Below are 22,769 nucleotides of genomic sequence, written 5' to 3' on the forward strand. Positions count from 1 at the left end.
ATCATATATTTGATCAAATACTGCACATTTCATCACTTTATAAAGCTCACATCATAAATATATGTATGTTTGTGTCTGTATGTGTGAATGAAAATGTTTAATAGAAATCTAAATATGTTTATATACACACTTATAGGCTATTTATTTAAGAATAATGTATGTTATTGAATCATTGTTTTGTTAAACTGAAAGCTGCGGTGTGTTGAGGGTGTGATTGCGCGTGCGTCAGTGAGCGTCACTCCGCGCGCCCTCAGATAAAGTTCAGAGATGCTGCTGACGGGACGCGCCGCTCTCCTTCGCTGCGTCTGAAAGTGCGAGAAACTTCTTTAAAGCGGCATCTTTTGTATCAGAGCGACCCCGAAGAACGTCTGTGAGGCGTCGTGATGATGATGATGATGATGATGAAAACGCCAGGTTTAACGCGCGTTTGTGCGGTGATCGCGATCGTGATGTGCGCGTTTGGCTCGTGCGAGGCGGGATGCGCGGACAGACCGGCACCGAGATGCTGCCCGGGACGGAATAACGAGTGCGTGGAGAGGAGCGCGAGGAGAACCGTGTGTTACTGCGACACATACTGCCGGAGGAGCGGCGACTGCTGCGACGATTATCAGAGCGCGTGCCTCATCTCCGGTGAGTCCGTTAATTAACCGCGCGACAACTTCATTAACCTGCCGCTGCTGGCGTGACGTCACGCCGCTCTGATTGACTTTTTTTTTTTTTTAGTTTTTGACATGTCTTATCATAAGGAATATCATCTAATTAATCTGGTGCTTTTGTTACACGATACATGTTCTTACTGATTATAATAAAAATAAATTATGCGTTATTATATGCAAGTACATCTAAGCCAAACCTTAATCTTAACCCTAACCATATAATAAGTACATGTAGTTAATAAATATATGTGACCATGGATCACAAAATCAGCCATAAGGGTCATGTTTAAAAAAAAATTGAGATGCATCATATGAGAGCTGAATAAATAATCTTTCCATTGATGTATGGTTTGTTAGGATAGGACAATATTTGTCTGAGATACAACTATTTGAAAATCTGGAATCTGAGGGTGCAAAAAAATCTAAATATTGAGAAAATCACCTTTAAAGTTGTCCAAATGAAGTTCTTAGCAATGCATATTATTTAAGTTTTATATTTATGGTAGGAAATTTACAAAATATCTTCATGGAACATGATCTTTACTTAATATCCTAATGATTTTTGGCATAAAAGAAAAATGTATCATTTTGACCCATACAGTGTATTTTTGGCTATTACTACAAATATACCCCAGCGACTTAAGACTGCTTTTGTGCTCCAGGGTCATATATTACTCAGTACTTAAATGTATAACAAGGACACCTTAAAATAAAGGTAAGATTCCAAACCTCAGTGTCAGTTTCCATGGATTTCCATTGTATTTTCTGTCCATATAATGGAAGTCATTTGGAATGTAGTGCACAAAACAAATGATTTTTTAAATGTCTTTTAATGATATTTTGAAAAATGTTGGTAACCAAACAGTCTCATCATCCGTAACACAGACGAAAAATGTTACTGTTTTGGTTACAAACATTCTTAAATGGGTTTCTTCATGTTACACAGAAGAAAGAAAGTTACACAAGTTTGGAGAAATATGAGGGCGAGTAAATATTGCCGAATTTATATTTTTTGGGTGAACTGTCCCTTTAAATCATTATTACTGAAAGTGTTTTTTCAAACAAAATTATTGTTGCTTAATTGTATTACGATTTGAACAGGATTTATCAGGGAATAAAATCTTAAACTTGGGCCTGTTCCTCACACACAGCGTCATATGACTTCAGGAATTTGGAAATATAGTGCAGACGTCATATGAACACCTGTTATGATGCTTTTATGTTCTTTTTGAAGAAGTCATGGTCACCATTTGCTTTTGCTGTAAAAAAAAAAAAAAAAAAGAGCATCTACTTTTGCATTCTACAGATATTTTTTTTTAAACATGAGGGTGAATATATGATGACAGAAGTTTAATTTTTTAAAGTTGCTATTGGATAATTCAACTTAAAATTTCAATTCTGCCATCATTTGTTCAAAATGTGGTCTCAAATTAGGTCTTTCAGCAGACACGTCTGAACGAGATTGTTGGAGTATTGACAGAAATCAGAGGCTCAGAAACAGCTGGTGTCTCTGAGTGAATGCTGAGTGAAGTATGTGTGTTGGGTTATTATCACAGCCGTCATTATCTGCTGTCTGTATGTCTCTTACCTGCCTTAACTACAGCAACAGAGCTCAGAAACAGCTTCAAATACAGCCTATGTATGTATATAAACAGTATATCCCATCAGCCCATCTCAGCAGCTATAAAACATCCCAGCATGCTGCTCTATATAAGCCAAAGACGTGATGTAAAGAGGGCTTTCATCTGTGTTTTGACTTGAGGGAGGTCTTGAGCGTCTTCCAGGTTTGTTGAGCTCCTCAGGAGTTCAGAGTTGCTCAACTGTCTTTGTTTACGCTGTTAAACTCAGTCACTGAGACGTTAAAACCTCTAAAAGCAGAGCGTGACTGTCATGAAAACACTTATAAATGTCTGAATGTCATTAGATGAGAACATATCAAAACGAGTGTGATTTTATTGAAAAGAGAGATGCAAAAAGAGCTTACAAGCAAAACATTTAACAAAAGGAGTTTAATAATGAAAAATAAAATAATAAAAATAGTTTTGAAAATGCTCACACATCTCTCAAATAAAGTCAACAGTTCTTCAAAGTTCACTCATGATTCTTAGTCCAAGCCGGACATTGTTGGCAGATTTGCTGTTGTCTTTGTGATTGCTTGTCGCCGTCGTCGCTATGCGGATCGTTTTTATTATGAGTAATGCTGGACTGGAAGGATTTGGTTGGTTTTGGTTTGTTCACGTCTCTGAATAACAGCTTGATCTGATTCATCCAGACACATACACTCCCTCAGCCATGATTACTGCCATATGTGTGGGTTTCAGCTGCAGACTTGATATATATAGCTGAGGAAAACAAATATGCAAAATATTTGCCAACAAAAAAACAAAACCTTTAAACAGATTTATGAGTTTGGGTGTGTTTTAGGCCTGAGTGATATTGCTAAACAATTGCAGTATTTTTTTTTTATATTTGATATTTTGATATTTCTGTATTTGCTCAGAAATGGCTTAAAACTGTGATTTTATTAAACTATTATCAGTCCACCACATAGTCATTGATGCGAAAATGATTCAAAGTGAAGTTTTGTTAAATGAACAATAACAATATGAATATTTTCTAAAATAATGCTAATATACACTGCTCAAAAATTGAAAAAGTATCAGATCTCAATGGTGAAAAATATCATTCTGGATATCCGTACTGGACTGGGTAATGTGTTAGGAATGACAGGATGCCACATCTTTTGATGGAAATTAAAATCAACCTACAGAGGGGTGAATTCAAAGACACCCTGAAAATAAAAGTGAAAAAATGATGCAGCAGGCTTGTCCATTTTGCTGAAATTTCATTGCAGCAACTCAAAGTGGTACTCAGTAGTTTGTATGGCCCCCATGTGCTTGTATGCATGCCTGATACGTCGGACAGTCTGAGGTGCAACCAGGCAGTGTCAGATGGACCGAAACATAGGCAACGTTCACACTGTCAGTTTTTGGGATTGACAACTGCATTTTCTTTGCAGGTGTGAGTCTCGATGTCCTGTTCACACAGCAGCTTATAGTTGAGTTTAGAATACTGTCTGTATGAACGTGGAATGGGAGTCAAGCCCCTATTCCTCACCAATAATCATAGCGACAGTGACCAAAGTAAAATCAAAGATGGCGCCATCCATAAAACTGAAAGCCTTATCACTTTCTGACACGACAAGAGTCCAATCAAGCCGTGAAAAAATCATCAAATCTTCATTAACCGACGGCAGATTTTAAATTTGGGAGGAGAGCAGAGCATTTGAATCATGCGGATGCGCGCAGAACACAAAAAAAGTTGTGAGTCCTGAAAATGTACATTTACATTTATGCATTTAGCAGACGCTTTTATCCAAAGCGACTTACATTGCATTCAAGTTACAGTTTCTACATTTTTATCAGCTCTTGCTTTCCCTGGGAATCGAACCCATGACCTTAGCGTTGCTAGTGCCATGCTCTACTATTTGAGCTACAGGTACATGTGCGAGTTCGGTTACAGAATGCGGCTGTCACACCCGTATATAACCAAACTGTGTGTGAACATAACCGTATTAAGGTCTTAAATACAGGACTGACAACCGTATTCTGCTGCTGTGCGAACGTGGCCATAATGTCCCAGAGGTCTTCTATTGGATTAAGGTAAGGAGTGCGTGGGGGCCATTCAATGGTATCAATTCCTTTATCTTCCAAGAACTGCCTGCATACTCTCGCCACATGAGGCTGGGCATTGTCGTGCACCAGGAGGAACCCAGGACCCACTGCACCAGCGTAGGGTCTGACAATGGGTCCAAGGATTTCATACCTAATGGCAGTCAGGGTGTCACTATCTAGCCTGTAGAGGTCTGTGCGTCCCTCCATGGATATGTCTTCCCAGACCATCACTTACCTACCACCAAAACCGTTCATGCTGAACGATGTTACAGGTAGCATAACGTTCTGCACGGCGTCTCCAGACCCTTTCAAATCTGTCACATGTGCTCAGGGTGAACCTGCTCTCATCTGTGAAAAGCACAGGGCACCAGTGGCGGACCTGCCAATTCTGGTGTTCAATGGCAAATGCCAATCGAGCTCCACGGTGCCGGGCAGTGAGCACGGGGCCCACTAGAGGATGTGGGGCCCTCAGGCCACCCTCATGAAGTCTGTTTCTGATTGTTTGGCCTGCTGGAGGTCATTTTGTAGGGCTCTGGCAGTTTTCATTCTGTTCCTCCTTGCACACAGGAGCAGGAGCAAAGGAGTCCTGCTGATAGGTTAAGGACCTTCTATGGCCCTGTCCAGCTCTCCTAGAGTAATTGCCTGTCTCCTGGAATCTCCTCCATGCCCTTTAGACTGTGCTGGGAGACACAGCAAACCTTCTGGCAATTGAACATATTGATGTGCCATCCTGGAGGAGTTGGACCACCTGTGCAACCTCTGTAGGGTCTAGGTATTGCCTCATGCTACCAGTAGTGACACTGACCCTAGCCAAATGCAAAACTAGTGAAAAACAGTGAGAAAAGATGAGCAGGGGAAAAAATGTCAGTGGCCTCCACCTGTAAAACCATTCCTGTTTTGGGGGTTGTCTCATTGTTGCTCATCTAGTGCACCTGTTGTTAATTTAATTAACACCAAAGCAGCTGAAACTGATTAACAACCCCCTCTGCTACTTAACTGACCAGATCAATATCCCAGGAGTTTAATTGACTTGATCCTATACTCTGATTTAGGCTACGTCCACACAAAGCCAGAGCTTTCCCGATCCAATCTTTTTTCCCCTCGTCTCAAGAAATAGCTGCGTCCACACACGAAACCAACACAAAACGATGTAGTATACATGCCAGACCAGCATGTGATGCTGTAATTCTGCCACAGAGATGCACTAAAACAGAGAAGAAGACTTGGACTATGTGCATAAACCTTGCACGCGGTATACAAACGGACATGGAACAATACATTTTTTAATCTGTTAATGTTAGTTAATAAAAAGACAATCGTTCAGTGTCATGTTTTTGTTGCTGTTACATGACGTAGCGGTGTCTGACTAGGGGCGAGACATGGGCTAATGACATCATTGTTTCAGAAAATATACGGATTCGCTGTACACACAAAAACGCAAGGGTGTCATTTCCAGATTTATCCACTCTGGGACCCAGTTTAAAAAAATATCGGGTTCACGCTCCCAAAACGCCGGATCCGTCTGGACGAAACGCCTATACGATACAAAATGTATGCGTATACAGCTAAACTCGTCTCCGTGTGGATGGGGCCTAAAACGTGTTCCTTGAATTTTTTTGGGCAGTGTAGTAAGAGTAAAAAATGTTTTTTTATTAATGTCAGATCATTTTTTTGGTCCTTGAACCTGACTGGCTGATAAGAGTGTGATAGAGTCCAACAGATTCCTCAGCCGGTTCACCGTTTGTGCCACTCTGCCTGCCGAAGTTACTGTATTTCTCACAGTGAGTGTCATGGTGGAAACCAAGGAAACTATCATTTAAAAAATAATACTGTTTTGTGTCACGGAATGTAGTTTTAAGAGTTTTTTAGGCAAAAATGTACTTGTTTGGACTTCAAATATGCGGTTTGTTAAATAATAAAAATAACATCTTCATTTTTGGCGATGCAAGCACCAGGACGTCAGTGGCTGGTCAGTGCTCATAAACCCTTCAGAGATCAAGCTCATATTCACAATAGTTTGAAGGATCAAAAATTTCTCAAATTTTATAATTTAACATTACAAAAAAAATCCATGCATTGCAGAGTCTTACAATAACTTTTTTTTAATTGATTTACTAAAATGGACAGTTTGAACTGTACCAAATCAAATATACTGTACCAAATCTAACACCATTTTCGCTATGGACCTTAAATCAGAGGCTAATAAAACATCTCTGTCATTACTAATGTATTGTGAATATTCAGGATATATTGCTCATTTCATGAAGAAGGATGTCACATCAGCAACATGGAGTAAACAAACACCCAGTTTTAATCAAGTGCAGAAATGGAGGGAAGAACAGAATCAGCATGGAGTGGAATGGAGCAGAATCCCATTTCTTTCACTCTCTCTCTCGTACCCTGGAGCAGGTTTAATCTTGCTCTTGATGTTCCCAGTAATTGTTCCCAGTCTTGGCTGTTATCTGATTTAAGATGATGTTGTTCAAGGCTGTGGGTCATTTACGGTTACAGTCTGGATCACAAATGAACTATATTACTGTAGCAGTATGACTGTAAACTAGAGGGTTATATATTGCTCAACAGTTGAACTGTTTTAACCATTACAGAGCTATAACATTTACACTGAGCAATGTGAAGCATTGATGTCAGACTTTTCATGCATTTGCTATAAATATCTTGTATAAATATAAGCATTTTTGGTTTGAGTCAATCATAAATAAATAAATGGCTAAATAAAATAAATAAAAATTAAATAAGTAAATAATAATAGTAGTAGTAGTAGTAGTAGCAATAATAATAATAATATATAATAATTAATATTTAAAAGTATTTGACTGGATTATTGAAAAATAGGCACTAGTTCAAGGTTATATTTGGGTTAAATATCAAACATTATATAGGCTGTGTTTTATGTATAAAATATACAATTATAAAATGTATATTATATAAAAAATAGTTAATGTATTTAAAAAAATGTAATACATATTTGTAAACTTAAAATATAGCATATATTCTAAAAAAAAATCTAATATTTAATTTTAACTTCAAAGGATTGTTCCTTGATATAAGATTTAGGTCATACCACACACCACTAGATTCAGGCAACATCTTTATAAAGTATATAAGCATTTTAGCCAAAATCCCAGTCATACAGTCACCGGACCAGATGCTGTAGATGTTAAACGTGAATACAGTCTAACCGTGAGTGCATGACATGTTAAACACACAGCGCCAATAATGCAGCTAATGGAGGTGAGCAGATCTGCATGAAGTAGATCACAACTCTGAAGATCCAATCAAAGTCAAAACAAGTTGACACCTTTAAAGTGCTTAAGATGTTTTTTATGCTTCACTTCATAACCCTTAAGAGACTTTCATTCTGCAAGCATTTTGAAGAATATTAGCGTTTGTTCAGTTGGTTTTGAAGACTGATCTTACTCTGATGGATGGTGAAAGATGCCTTTTACATGACTCTGTCTTTGCTGTGAGGTTAGTGTGTTGACGTGAGTCTGTTTGATGTCTCTCAGGACGGAGCTTTATTGTCTCTGTGACAGATTCCTGACAGTGGAGGAATGCTGAGGAATATCTGCTATAAGTTTGGTGGCTCTCATAAACACCTGAGTGCTGTGAGAGCGAATAAAAGCATGCATAAACACTGAACAGGAACAGACTGGTGCACATGTGTGTTACCTGACACACGCACACTTCATGAATGTGTTGGTCTTGAGGAAAACCACATGTTCCTCTCTGTCCTCCTACATTAATCTCCTGATGGGTCTAACGTTAATTAAGACTCAGAAGAGCTGCTCCATCTGAGAATGTGTGAGGAGGTGAATTGTTTTGGCTCTTTAAAATGATCCAAAAGGAGTAGTTCACCCAAAAATGAAGATTTGGAGAAATGTAGCATCACATCACTTGCTCAGCAATGGATGCTCTGCAGTGAATGGGTGCCGTCAGTCCAAACAGCTGATAAAAACACAATCCACACCACTCCAGTCCATCAGTTAACATCTGGAGAAGCCAAAAGAAACAAATCCATCATAAAGATGTTTTTCATTTCAAACCAATCCGTCCTGCTAAAATATGAGTCCATAATATTGCGTTCTGCAATGAAAAAGGGGTCTGGTCTAATTAGGAGAGAAATATGCACATGCAGTTTAGGCACAATATCCAGTCCAAAACCGCTCTAAACAAATATGTGGGTGGATTCTGATGTGAGAGACAACAGGAGATGGACTTTTGAAGTGTTATTATGGATTATAGACTTTTGTGTGGCAATGAAATATTCTAGAGATTTCTGTATTCTTTTCCTCCACAATTTTGACAGAATTCAGGTTCAGTTTAATGGGTTCTGGTTCATTAATGATTCTGGAGGATTCTTTTAGTACTTCATTATTTTACACTGATTCGTTAAAAAGAACCAAAGAGTAGAGCCCGTCAGGCCCGGGCCGAAATGCAGGGCTCTACCAAAGAGTCATTATTTCATCATAGTAATGGGAATTTTGGCTTTTTTTAGCGAGTCAAACGATTTGGCTCAGTTAAACAATAAGAAGCGACTCTTTCGACTCCCAAATGACTCTTCATTTAATACCACTTCTGGCTTTTATAATTCAGCCAAATATAATTGGTTTGATCTACGATTGATATGTATATACTTATAATCTCAAATTTACATTGTTTAGTATAAAAACTTTATTAAACTATGTAAAAACATCTTACACTGAATGCTTTATTTATATTGAACTATCCAAAACACAAACCATTCCAAACAAATCACAATCAAAATGAAACACTGTGCACCATATAAAAATAAATTATAACATCCAAAACAGCATTATCCAACATTTATAGTTGCATAATTACAGTGAACATGTATAACGATGTCTTGTATGTGTTTATGAACAATCGGTAGCCGTGGGAAAATGTCATCACATTGGTCACACGCACACACAACATTCAGACGTATGGAGTGCATGTGGCGAAAAGAATTGGCCTGTTATTCGGTCTTGCATTAATTCACCAAAAAAATAAATAAGTAAAAGAAAAATGGCTTTCATGGAGCCAAATCACGAACAACTAGTGCTGTCAAACGATTAATCACAAGCAAAATAAAAAGTTTTTGTTTACATAATGTATGTGTACTGTGTGTATTTATTATGCATATAAAAATACATACAGTATATATTTTGAAAATATTTACGTGTATATACATTTATATTCTTATATTTTTTTATCATATTTAATATATAAACATAACATATTTTTCTTAAATATATACATGTATGTCTTGTTTGTATTTATATATACATAATGAATATACACAGTATACACATTATGTAAACAATTTTAATTTTGGATGCGATTAATCATTTGACAGCACTACGAACAACACATCATTAGTTCATAATTCACTCATCATGTTTGTTGTGTGCAGTCAATAACAATGTTGCAACAGTTAGATTATTTGTTTCATTTCAGCAAACTCGCATGTGCTTTAGATCTAATAGATTCACGAAGTGTTTTAGTATGATGACTGAAGAATGCAGAAGTTCAAGACCCATTAATGGAACTGAATGTCATGAACATTTTTTTAAAGAAGGAACCGTGTCTGACTCAATCCAGATTTACACATACATAATACTACAATTAAGACATTGTTGGTAAGCAGGTCACCTGATCAGAATGCTTGTGACCTTTGGTGACCCCGGAGTGCGTGAGTAAGATTACAATGCTGTCGGGCGCTTTGGACCACCGGTGACGGTGCGAGCGAGGGAAGGGTTGTCTGGGAATGGGACGCAAGGCATATCTGCTGAACTAATGCAGGGGAATGTGGGGAATTTGACAGGGCCTTTGTATGGAGGTGTGTGTTGTGTGTTTGCGTTCATTGTTGAGATGTGTCACTCTGGTGTGGAAGAATAGAAGAATGAGAACGAACGAGCCGTGAGGTCACAGAGAGAACGACATGAATGAAATAAAGCGGTGATTCCCAACCAGGGATGCATGTACGCTAGCTACTTCAGCATGGTTTCAGTTTTGCTTTGTCAAACCTTTGCTTTGTAAAATGTCCCATCTAGGCCATAAAACAGGTTGGAAAAAAGGATCCATATAATCAACATAATTATATAATATGATTCAGTTATAGATTTTGGGATGTGCACTTGAAGATTTTACATGCATTGTCGTACAGGTTATATGTGGTTTTAAGTCTGTGCACTGCAAAAAAATTGGGTTTTTACTTAGTATTTTTGGCTTCTTTTTCAGTATAAATTTCTAAACACTCCTAAATCAAGGTAACGACTTGAGATTAAGTCTTGTTTTTTCTAAAAAAAGAAAAAAGTTAACAGGAACAGAGTTTATGCTTAAAACAAGGAAAAAATGTCTGCCAGTAGCATTAGAATAATAAACTTAAAGAGAATAGATTATTTTCAGACCTCATTGTCAGATATTTTTTTCTTGTTTTATGCATACATTTGCTTAATTTTGATATGAATTTTTTTCCTGTCTTGTTTTCTGACCATTTCTGGTCATTTTGCACCTCAAGTTAATGTATCTTGATTTAAGAATGTTTAGATATTTGTAGTGAAAAACAAGACAAAAGGCAGGGATTGGTCATACAACTTTAAATTGGCTTTAGGTTCTATTTTAAATCTATATTTCTTTAAATCCATTTGCATACTTGCAACAGCAGTGTAAAAACCAGAATTTACTGCTCTGAGGGTCAAACAGGTCTGTAAACAGCAGTCCAGATCAAACACATTGGTTAATTATAATTGTGAATTTGAGTTGTTTTGAGCTTATCTTAGTTTTATTTGCTCTTTGAGTGTAGCATATGTGTGCACTTTAGTTTTGTTTAATATTGGTGCAGTATTTCATGCATCGGTGCTTTGATGCAGTTTCCAGCTGCAGTCTGCATGTGCTGTGAGATCGGTGTGTGTGTGAGAGACGTGTGCATGCACACGTACAGTACCTGATTGCATGTGTGCACGCCAGCTGTGTTCGTGTGGTTTGCATGTTCTGGTGGATAACGTGAGCATATGTTACACATACAGGGGGTTAATCCTAAACATCTACTCTAAAGCTCAAGTAGAATGTCAAATTACACCACAAACACATTCAACCAAATGCATTAGGCTACACCATGCATATTGGGAACATGCTGTTCAGTAGCCAGTGTTGTATGCATGATGTGTTTATTCAGTCTAACAACACCCCATTTAGCTGGATTAATGATACACTGAAAAAACTGGTATAGGATTTCCTTAATAACAATGTTTCACTCATTTCTAGGGATGCTCCAATCAGGATTTTTGCAGCCGATACAGAGTACCGATTTCTTGTCATGGTGATCGGCCGATACCAATGTCGAGCCTGATGCTTCATAACATATGTAATAATGTTATATAAATAATCACAAAAATGATTCCTTATACAGTGAACATTTTAACATTTTAATATGCCTTTAAATGGGGTTTATGCATAACATTATGTATATCAGGACAGTTAATATAAGACAAAAATAAATACAAACAAAATGGAGCAGTCTGATGCAACCCACACGGTTTATTTAAACATTATCCAATAGTAAACTGTGGAGGACAAAATAAACATTTAATCTCCTAAAACTGAGAATCTGATGTAACTTAAACATTGTCCAATACAAATCTGAGCAGGACAAAATTAATGCTCCTAAAATTTGAACTAGTTGGAGTAGTTTGATGCAACTCATTAGGTTTAATTTAACATTGGACAAAATAAATAGAAACAATTAAACTCCAACATGGAGAAGTCTGATGTAACTCATAAGGTTTAATGCTGTCCAATATAAGACTGAAGAGGAAAAAAGAACTAAAACATTTAAACTACTGAAAGAACAAAACGGAGTAGTTCGATCACGGTTATCAACGGGCGCTGCGGATAATCCGTGGGTCGGGTAATAAAAACATGCATTCTGATTATATGCGGATGGGTCGCAGGTGGATAAAATAAATCATAATGATGCAAATATTAACTACATTTAAAAAAATATTTTTTTTTCATCAGGCAGATGATTTCATTTGTGTGTGTGTGTGTGTTCGCCTGATCGGGAAGTTGCAGTGACAGAAACGGTGACATTCCAGATAAAGTTTGAGAGGAGTAAAGCCTGTGTTAATGCTATTGAGTAGGCTAATATGGCCAAAGAAGATATTTTGTCTTATAAATAAATGTTCATTTAAAAGCAACCCACGATCAGCGTATTATGTTACCGTTACCCCTTACGGCTCCGACGAGGTCTTGTTCCGTCCTCCATGTGCCAACTCACAAAAGACTATTTTCAGCCAAGCAGCGCGGAGAGCCGCTTCAGAAACATGCCGCGGATGGCTGGTATAAACACAAGCACTGACTTAGAGTGGCCGCGATCAGCTCCGGTTACTGCGGAGACGTAACGAGCCACAGACGTATGCAGTGATGCGCAGATCAGCTCTAATGCCACTTAATCTGCTGTTAAAAATGAACCATCCATTCATCATATCATCACGCAAAACATACACGACAAATAGTGAATTTTCTCGAAACGTCATAGCATTTCCACACCGTCGATGACATGACTGCGGCGCCATATCATTTATATCCCCACGCATCATGCACATCCTCACGCGTTGACGTCATCAAATTGCGATCGGTTCGTGAGATCGGCCAAGTGTAGTGAGTACAGATCGAGTCATAAAATGTGATTATCGGCCGATGCCGATCGATCGGGGGATCCCTACTAATTTCTAATAAATTTTACAAACAATTACAAAGAAACGGCAAGTAACACATTGAATTAAACGTGAAATTTTGAAGTAAAAAGACAAATAGTATTTTCTTATAAAAGGCACTACATTTTTATTTATGCCTTGGAAAACATTTTATCCCAAATTTAGCTTTGTGCAAAACACATTCTTTCTGAATAAACAAACCAAACAAAAAACATATTTTGTGAAATTTCCTTATTGAGAAGCTGACAGATAACCAAGACATTTAACTTGTAGTAAGTGAAAAGCTGCTTTGAGAGCTTTAACTTGGTGTAGAAGTTTAACTTGACGTGTAAAAGCAGTACTGAGTAAATCAAAGACCCTAAATGTTTACTCGTTCTCTTGAATACAGGATCACAAACACTCAGACACTTTAGGATGCGCCACAGAAATCACTAGCTGAGTTTACAAACATTTTGGAGCGTGTAGCCCACGTGAAACTGTCGGGGACCTCGGTTCCTCTGAAGCCCACATGAGAGAGCAGCTGTGTTATTGAGATCCAGACTCAGCGGCGTTTGCTTTCTTCTCTGTGTGTAGTTTGAGGGTGTGTATGATGTCACAGCACACAGCTGCGTGATTGCAAACTCTAACGTGATCTGCGTTCATGTATTCTTCACCTGCACTGTAAACACACATTCAGGGGATCTGTTACCACAACTTCATTAAATGCATCGTTACAAAATAAAAATTATAACTTATAATAATGTTGATCAAACTTAATATTTTGTGTAATTCAAACTGAAATAATAACTTAATGAAATTGTCTTTATGACTTTGGAAACTAGGCAATGGATTTCTGGTTCCAAACATGTTTTGCATTTTGAAGAGAAAGGAATGTTGAAATTAAGTGTTATTTATTTCTTTATTTATTATTAATAAGTGTTTACTGCTGTCATGTTTGACATTTACAAGAGTATTATGTTGAAGTTTTTGTAGGTATCATTTAGTGGTCGACCGATATATTGCCAAGACCGATATATCGGCCGATATTTGGCATTTTTCAAATATTCGTATATGCGTGGTATTGGCATATGCGCGATCGAAAAACTTTAAACTCGTGATTTTAAATTATGCTGCGCTTTATGCATTTTCCCACTGTCATATTCATGTCATTTTCACTGTGTGCTGTATGTAAAATGAGTATTACCTTGGCTTTATTTATGATTTATGAAAAATATGATTCCAAATGCCCAAATTACAGTGTTTACTTCCTTTTGAATTATATTTTTATTAAATATTTATTTGTGAAAAATACTTTGTCATCTAAAGTATAAGTATGTTTAACACATAAATATAATATATATATATATATATATATATATATATATATATATATATATATATATAAAATTATATCAGCTTTATATCGGCCATCGGCCACCCCGGCTTTCCAAGATATCGGCATCGGCTGTCAAAAAAAACAATAACAGTTGACCACTAGTATCATTATGCTGAAGAATAGAGCTCTTACTTGTTCTTTATAGGTGTCATTTTTGACTGTACTAAAGAATAAAAATGGCATATGTTTTCAGATGTCAAGGAAACATGCTACAGTATGTTTACATACTTGTTTGTCTGAAAAACAGTGCTATTCTACTTTGAAATGTGCATTTCATGGTGGAATGTCTGTTTTTGTTTTGGTCTGTGTGACTCCGCTCACTGCCAATTTGCCCAATAGTATTTCAACACCCTGGGTTGCCAGAAAACACAGTGTATTGCAGCCATGGAGGCTTGTAAAAGAACTGACCTAAAAAGCCATGGTATTCCTCTAAAAATCTCCATGTTCATAGGCATATTAAAGCGCATAACATATTAAATCAACTCATCAATTTACAGTATAAGGCCCGTCACCTCCCATTGTCAACTGCATGTGTTGCTCTTGTTTCGTGTCCTCAATCTGGCAACCCGCATGAGGATCAAGTCTTGAGGAGGAGGGGCAGGAAAACTGCAGTACCCATTTTAACTGCTAACTTTAAATTGACATGCTAAATGAGTTTAGTATGCTATGCTAGCTGTTAATTTGAACTGAAATAAATCAGATTAATTGGTTCCAGAGCCACAGTTCCATTTATGAGTGAATGACATTGAAACTAGTTGAAACAACTTAATTTTTATGAGCAATCATCTTAAAAATTTGTGACAAATTAAGTCCCTTGAACTCGAAGTCCCTTGTTGGTCGAACAGTTTAATTAGAAGTTTTCATAATAACTCAAAAAAGATTGATGACTGTTGGTTTATTTTCTTGTTCAGCTAAAGCATTTATTTTTCGGTATGAATGTACTTTAATATTACTGCTTTTTATGTGCTTGTTTAACTCCTGATAACTGAATGCATGATAATTATTTGTGTGTGTGTGTGTGTGTGTTTGAATCAGTGTTTCTTTAAATTTATGTATATCTTTATACCAATAAATCTGCAAAAAGCAGAATTTACTGCTCTGAGGGTCAGACAGGCTTGTAAACAGCAGTAAAACCCAGATTTACAGAGTTTTAAAGGTTTAAAGTCTTAAATTGCTCCCTTTACTGATGATAATTTAATGCATGTGAATGATTCTTATGTTTGAATTAAAGAAAGCATTTGCTCCTGTCTCTTGTTTTCCTCTCAGCAGCTATAGACTGTGAGGTCCGGCAGTGGGGCCCCTGGTCTCCGTGTTCGTCCGTCTGTGGGGCGGGGACTACAGAGCGGAGCCGACAGGTAGCCACGCCCCCACGCAACGGAGGCACGCCCTGTCCCGACCTCAAACAGCGCCGGGGGTGTCTTGCGCACACGGAGTCCTGCAGTGCAGCTAAAGGTAATATACATACTAGCTCTGTTAAATCTTGCTGTCTACATAGGCAGCACACTTCTAAGGCAGCATCCTAACTGCAATGGACTTTTTTCACACATCCGGGTTTCCCAGAAACAGAAGTCATCATAGTTGGGTAAATGGCGAATGGAAAGGACAACAAATGTATATATATATATTTTTCAAGTGTGCTCCAATAGCAAAAGAAAAAAACCCACAATGGTATTTCTATGACTTTCCCAAAGAAGAAAAAAAAAGAATTCAAATTTGCCATCACATCCTCAACTGCTGTATTAGAAACACTCATGCAGAAATAATTTATGAAAGATTTTGCAAGATTTACACTGGGATTGGCTTCTCCATGAAGAATGCATGCTGTGCAATGCTGCTTAAAAAATTGGCTTATCTTAAAAGAAGAAAAAAATGATACCACCTAATTTTTAGAAAAGGCCTTTGCATTGGCAGCATGCATATAATCTCTTAAAATGCTGTCTGTGTAGGAAGCTCACTTGGTTTTTAGTATGTGTGTGTGTGTGTGTGAGATCCAGGGTGAGATAAAGAGGGAATGAAAAATGTGTTTATAGATTTGGAGTTAATGTCAGTGCATGTGAATTTCCACATCAGTATCGCATTGTAAATCATTCCACCTTAGACCTTTAGAGACTTACTTTACTTGTTCTGTGTTTGAGCACAGCTGTGAGCTGCACTGTTATCATTTTAGCCGAGATCTCATAGTAAGACATTTGACCACACACAAAAGACTGCAAATAATTCTTGTTAGTTGATACAACATGTCCATTGTTTTTTCCCCAACATCATTGTATTTTAGGTACCATTATTCATGTCTTTGCAGATCATGTTATAATAGCATTGCATTGTACCATAAGCAAATGTGCCATAAGTGTGTCTCTCAAATATGAGCTTATAAAAACTCTGGAAGCCCATTTCTGGCACTGATTGATTGATAAATAAATAAATATAAACGCAGTTGTGAGTTACAAAGTCAGAATTGCGAGATTTAAACATGCAATTCTGAGAAATAAATGAGTTTAAACAAGTTTATATCTCACAACTGTGACTTTTTCTCAGAATTGCAAGTTTATATCTTATATACACGTACAGTAATTGCGAGTTAGGAAGTCAGAACTGTAAGATATAAAAAATATTAGTCTTTTTTGGACTTTTTAACTTGCAATTCTGATTTTATATCTCTCATAAGTGGAAGAAAAAAAGTCCCAAAGCATTGTGAGATAAAGTCCCAATTATCTTTTTGTTTTTGTTTTTATTCAGTGGTGGAATCAGGCCTCTATAAAAAAAACTACTGTTTAGTACAAGAATGAGAAATACTGTATGCAGGTTTAAAAACTGTTCTGAAGTGAAGCATGAAGCACACTGCTGTGTGACTGTGGGGTTTGTGTGTGTTTGCTTTGTGCTCTGGTGCTGCGTTTCGTCTCTGGAGGAGTTTAATTTGCTCTCTTTCATTATCTTGATCTCTTCCTCCTCTTCAGAGGTGGCCAAAATCCTGCCTGACTCATTCAAGCGGAACTTTAAGGACCCTTGGAGACGGCCGCACATGCTGATGAAGGAGGAAAAGAAGAGGTGAGAGCGGCGGGATGTTCTAGAAAGCAGCTGCAAACTGCTACATTAACAGATAATATAAACACATTACTGTGATCCAAGACCTTCCTGTCTTCTAGCAAAAGGTTGCGACGGGAGTCTAAATAACAAGTATTGTCTAGATTTACGGAACAATGGGAACAAGATGAATATGAAGCTGTTTATTAGGATTAATGAAATGATCTTTAATCATAGTTTCAGTCAAGTAGGCCTGATATGGGGTCGGTATCAGTGTTTAGACTCAACATAATCCAAAAATATGCTTACAGAAGATTGTTTCCACCATGGGACAGACAAGTGTGCCCAATGAAAATGAATGGAATGAAGCTCCTTAAAAGAAGTCTATACAGCTTGTACGCTGTGTTCCTATTATATTTCCACTATATTATATTGTGTACATTCAAACATCAAGTCACTGTCTTATTCACTCCGTATTCACTATATATGCCATTCACTGTATAGAAAATAGTAAACGTGCGAACAAATGGCTTTCTAAAGTGTAGACGCTTCAGATTTCAGAAAGCGTTTGATTGGACAGAAAACCTGATGAGAAGCTGAAGTGCAGAGTGATGTCATCAAAATGTTTGTTTCCTATTGGTGGATGAGAGAGAATATGCATTCAACATTTAGTCTTTCTAAATGTGAATTTTGTCTTTTGTTTTAAGCACACTAGCTTATAGATAACACATTCATACTAACAGCCATAAAACTGGGAGTTCAACAAAATCCACGACTTACTTAATTTAAATGATTTTACAAACCCATCCTTATATCCCTTCTTAAACCCCTAGTAACACCTGCCTGAGGCCAGGAAATCAGATTGTGTGTGTGAGAATGAACTGGACGTGTGTGATCAGCATCAGATAATGAGTTAAATGAACTGCGTTTAAACAACTATGTGAGGATCCTTCCAAGCCACACACACAGGATATCCCAGAGCAAACCTTTCATTAGTTTCAGCGTGATGGATGTGTGTGTGCGTGAGAGACCAGAACGACATGCAGACCCCGGAGGAGGAAAGGACGCCACACAGGCATAACACATCAAACTAATGAAATCCAGCGTGGGAAGACTGATCTTTAACTTTATACAGCCTGCAGAAAGTCCTAGTGCAAGTAAAACACAATTCAGTGTTCATTCATCATCAGACAGGCTTCATACAGTGTGCATCTTTGCTCACATCACGAGTTTGCAAGATTTTCAGTGAACAATGCTTTAAATTTAGTCTGCAAATGATATTTTGGTCTGAAATCTGTCTGTCTGTCTGCAGTTACTGTGTGCAGATGCGTGTGAAGCAGGCGAGTGCTGCGTGTAAGGTGAAACCGTGGAGCGCCGGCTTGGTTCGTGAACGATCCGTATGTGTCGAATGTCAGAGCGACGCCATGGCGACCGATAACCGCTGCCGTGGCGACGGGCTGCAGAACATCAGGTAGGTGTCATGCACACGCGAAAACTTACAAAACATTCCTAACAATGCAATTCTTCATAAATAACCTCTTACAGTTAGGATAACCTCCAACTTGTCTTAAATCCCCAAAGGTAAGCTGTTTAATCAATTTATTGGCGTTTAAAAAAAAACGAAACAAAAAACAACAGACTGCTTAATTTTGGGACAAGCTCTATTTAAAATAAACAGTGCATTAGAAAATGGTCTGGACTCCAGTCACAGTGAAAATAGTGTGGGTGCTTATTACGGTATGGAGGGGCCTTATTATTTCCCCAAATAATTCCCCATTTTATTCTGTTTAAATTCTCTATACTGTTTTTTTAAAGTTTAAATTAAATGTTATTAATTAAAAAGCATGCCTAATTAATTGAAATCATGAAACTTATACAATTTAACAGCTGTTTACTATAAGTTTAACCAAAAATTCATTTTTAAATCCCTATGAAATTTGCCCCCCCCCCCCCCCCCCCCCCCCCATCAAATTCAGCTTAATTTTTTTCTGGGTTCCATATTTTTTGTTTAGTTTTTCTAGACTCTGTTTTAATGGTTAAATTAATATAAATGTACAATTTAACAGCAATTTATTACAAGTTTAACAAATATTTAATTAAGTCCCTATGAAATCTATTTTATTTCTTCCTCAAATTTGACTGAAATTCTGTTTTCTGTTTAAATTTTGCTGGATTCCATTTTCATTTTTATTATTATTATTTATTTGTTTGACCAAATTCTGTGTTCTCCATTTACATTTTTCTGGTTTAATTACATTTTAATAATCAAAAGCATGTGTAATTAATTCATAAAAACAACTAAATTCATTAATTTGTTTTCAATATTAGGGCCTATGAAAGTTTTTTATTTTTCTGGTAATTAAATGAAGGCATAAAACATTAATTTATCTTTTACATTTTAATCAAATTAAAATTGAGCAAACTCTTTCTCTATTTGTTTATTTTTATATATTTTAAGTTTTTTGCAAACAAAATGCTGCACAACAGATTTACTGTTAAAATTAAAACATGGTGTGATTATTCCTTAAAAAAGTAAGGTTTTGATTTTATTTTTAACCTAAATTTTTATTTTGACAGGTTGCTGTGAAGACCTTTTGAGCTTCTGTGTGTTTATGAAATGACGATAGTTTTTCTCAAATTAAACCGTAAAATATTAATGAAGTGACTATCAGACAGTCTCTGGAGATGAAGTTCATGCTGCACTTTTTTAGAATTTAGCTCCTGAATTTGAGGTTTTTGACATCATTTCTCTTCCTCCAGAACCTTCTGGTCCGCCACGTCAGCTCCGGGTTGCTCTGGGTCGTGGGTCCGAGAGTCGTTCTCTGAGGACTGCCGGTGTCCGTCTTACTCCATGATTTTCGTCTGAACCAAAACACACTTTCAAGCTCATTTCGAGGGACATGGTTGCTTAAAATTATTCCACAGGAGAGCCTCCTACATCTGAAGCCAAATTCTCTCCATCAAAAAAGTTAAGCAATCTGTCACCTTCCTGTGCCTCCACCAAACCAAACACAACCCTGTTCTTCTGAAGCTCTGCTGTCTACCTCCAAAATGCACCTGCACCCGTTTCTGATGCCTTATAGATTTCACTCTGTGCTGTTTTTCTACTCTCGTCTCTCTTCTGATTCATACGTACTGTATTTATATATGTTTGAATGTACTTCTGTGTGTCAGTGTGTGTGTGTTTGCACATGTTGCGTGTGTTTTGAATGCAAAACTCGTTAATGCATGAGTCTCTGAAAGACAGGCTAATGCATATGAATGTTTCTATTTGGTAGTATTTAGCTTTCTGGAGAAAATCCCTTCTTTGTTCATTTTCAAGTGTCCTGATCTGTGCAAAACATTACATGAACGCCACTTTCACACGTTGACCAAAGTTGCTTTGACATCAGCGTTCATTTTGATTGAAAGCTGTATTCAAAACGCACTCGATTAATCTTGAAAATGGGATACGTTTCCTGTGTTTGCATTTGGTATAAAAGCAAAGTGCCCTAAATTGTGGTCGTGAACCACAACTGATGACGTATTTGTTCATCACCTTATAAAACATTTCTCATTGCTGCTTGTCTCTGCAGAAATTGCCTTTCCATAAAATACAATTTATTTTATTAAAATAAATGTCCAATTTATTTATTATTACAGCATCTCTGACTCTAATATATAATGACTTTCACGCACACATATAGTATAACATCAGGACTGCACCAAATTAATACTTTCTAGATTGCAATTTCATTGTATTTTTGTCTTTAAGTAATATTTCAATAGTTTTATTGATGCTTTTGTATGATTTTTTGCCTTTTGTTATTTGCGATGTTATTCGTATTCCCATCACACATTAAACACTCATTCGTCTCAGTTAATTTTCTTTCATTGCTTGCTTTTTCAGTGTCCTAATTAACATTTCAGTGTGATTGTGATGCTCACCCCATGCCTTCAGTGGCGTCACTGAGCCGTAGCGGGTATTTAGCGTGCATGTGCTCATTACAGATCAAAGGGCTCGTCTTGTTTACATGCACCCGTCTGCACACATACTATGCTCACTACATATATTTTGTGGCATTTTTTGCATGCTTGCTCAGCAGCATGCTAAGTACAGTATACTTAAGATTCAGGTAATCATGTGTTGATGTTTGTAGGATGGAATGTGTCTGAATGAACAACCGACACAGTTACTCTAACCAGTACTTTCTGCTCTGCTTTACACTTCTACTATAGACTTCTGCTTCAGTTCTTTTGTAAAAACAAAAAAAGAATTTTTCTAATAAAAATGCCAATGTATGAATATCTTAAATGTATATTTTTACCTATATATGTACTATATAGTGTTTTGAACATACTGATTAAAATAACGTAATTATATAATGTACCACGTTACTTTTTACTGCAACTAAAAATATGCTCATTTAGTTTTAGTAAACTATAAAAATGTCATGGTAGGGATATCTTAATGTATTTTTAGGTTTGTATATACACACACACACTACCGTTTAATAGCATATTTTTATGTTTTTGATCCAAAATACAGCAAAAACAGTAATATTGTAAAATTTGAATACATTTTTAAATTCAATTTATTTCTGTGATCTGCAGCTGTATTTTCAGCATCATTACTCCAGTCTTCAGTGTCACATGATCTTCAGAAATCATTCTAATATACTGATTTACTGCTCAACAAACATTTCTGATTTTATATATATATAAATATATGCTCAAACATATGCTCCGGCTCTCTTCCCCCGCCTGCGCCTCCTGTAGCGTTTGACCAGAGCTACGGCTCCACCAACTACAATGTCAAGCAAAACGTCCGAAAAGTCAAAATCTGGTAAAAGATTTTGTGGTGTGTTCTGCCGAATGTTCAGCAGGTCATCCATGGTAAAACTGATCATATTTGAAAAACAAAAAATAGGAAAAACAAACAAAAACAGTACAAACACTGAAGAGCAACGCACAATAGCTGCCATCAGCGGCGCCATCTTGGTTGGAAAAAAGTGCATAGAAAACTTTTCAGAAGCCTGACATTTCTGTTTAAAATATCCTTTTTTTATTGATCTTATGTAATATTCTGAGACACTGAATTTTGGGTTTTCATTATCTGTAAGCCGTAATCATCAAAATTTCAAGAAATAAAGGATTGAAATATTTCCCTCTATGTGTAATGAATCTATATAATATATCGGTTTCACTTTCTGAAATGAGTGACACAAAATATTGACCTTTTTCATGATATTCTAATTTTTTGAGATGTACCTGTATATGCAATTTGTAAGTGCAGTGTCATGGTTTACAGTGAATGTATAACAGC

At 36.9% G+C, this 22,769-nt stretch overlaps 1 protein-coding gene across 2 annotated transcripts; it reads left to right on the plus strand.

Moving 5' to 3' along the window:
• Positions 1-252: 252 nt before the first annotated feature.
• LOC306848866 (somatomedin-B and thrombospondin type-1 domain-containing protein-like) lies at positions 253-21,832 on the plus strand. 2 transcript variants are annotated; one of them, XM_079383631.1, is made up of 5 exons: positions 253-630; positions 15,713-15,895; positions 17,398-17,488; positions 18,777-18,935; positions 20,225-21,832. In XM_079383631.1, exons 1-5 carry the CDS (start codon positions 384-386, stop codon positions 20,328-20,330), a joined length of 786 nt encoding a protein of 261 aa, XP_079239757.1. In that variant the 5' UTR covers positions 253-383; the 3' UTR covers positions 20,331-21,832. The 2 variants fall into 2 exon arrangements, with proteins under 2 accessions (XP_079239757.1, XP_079239756.1); XM_079383630.1 differs by having other exon boundaries at positions 15,710-15,895; positions 20,225-21,825.
• The last annotated feature ends 937 nt before the right edge of the window (positions 21,833-22,769 follow it).

The sequence above is a fragment of the Barbus barbus genome (assembly GCF_936440315.1).
Source record: "Barbus barbus genome assembly, chromosome: 29".
In the NCBI taxonomy this organism is placed as follows: Eukaryota; Metazoa; Chordata; class Actinopteri; order Cypriniformes; family Cyprinidae; genus Barbus; species Barbus barbus.

Excerpts from the sequence above, each read along its gene's own strand:
- LOC306848866 (XM_079383630.1), top strand. The coding sequence starts at position 384 with ATGATGATGATGATGATGATGAAAACGCCAGGTTTAACGCGCGTTTGT. Across the intron at positions 631-15,709 it reads GAGCGCGTGCCTCATCTCCG|CAGCTATAGACTGTGAGGTC; the intron begins GTGAGTCCGTTA and ends TTTTCCTCTCAG. Across the intron at positions 17,489-18,776 it reads ATGAAGGAGGAAAAGAAGAG|TTACTGTGTGCAGATGCGTG; the intron begins GTGAGAGCGGCG and ends GTCTGTCTGCAG.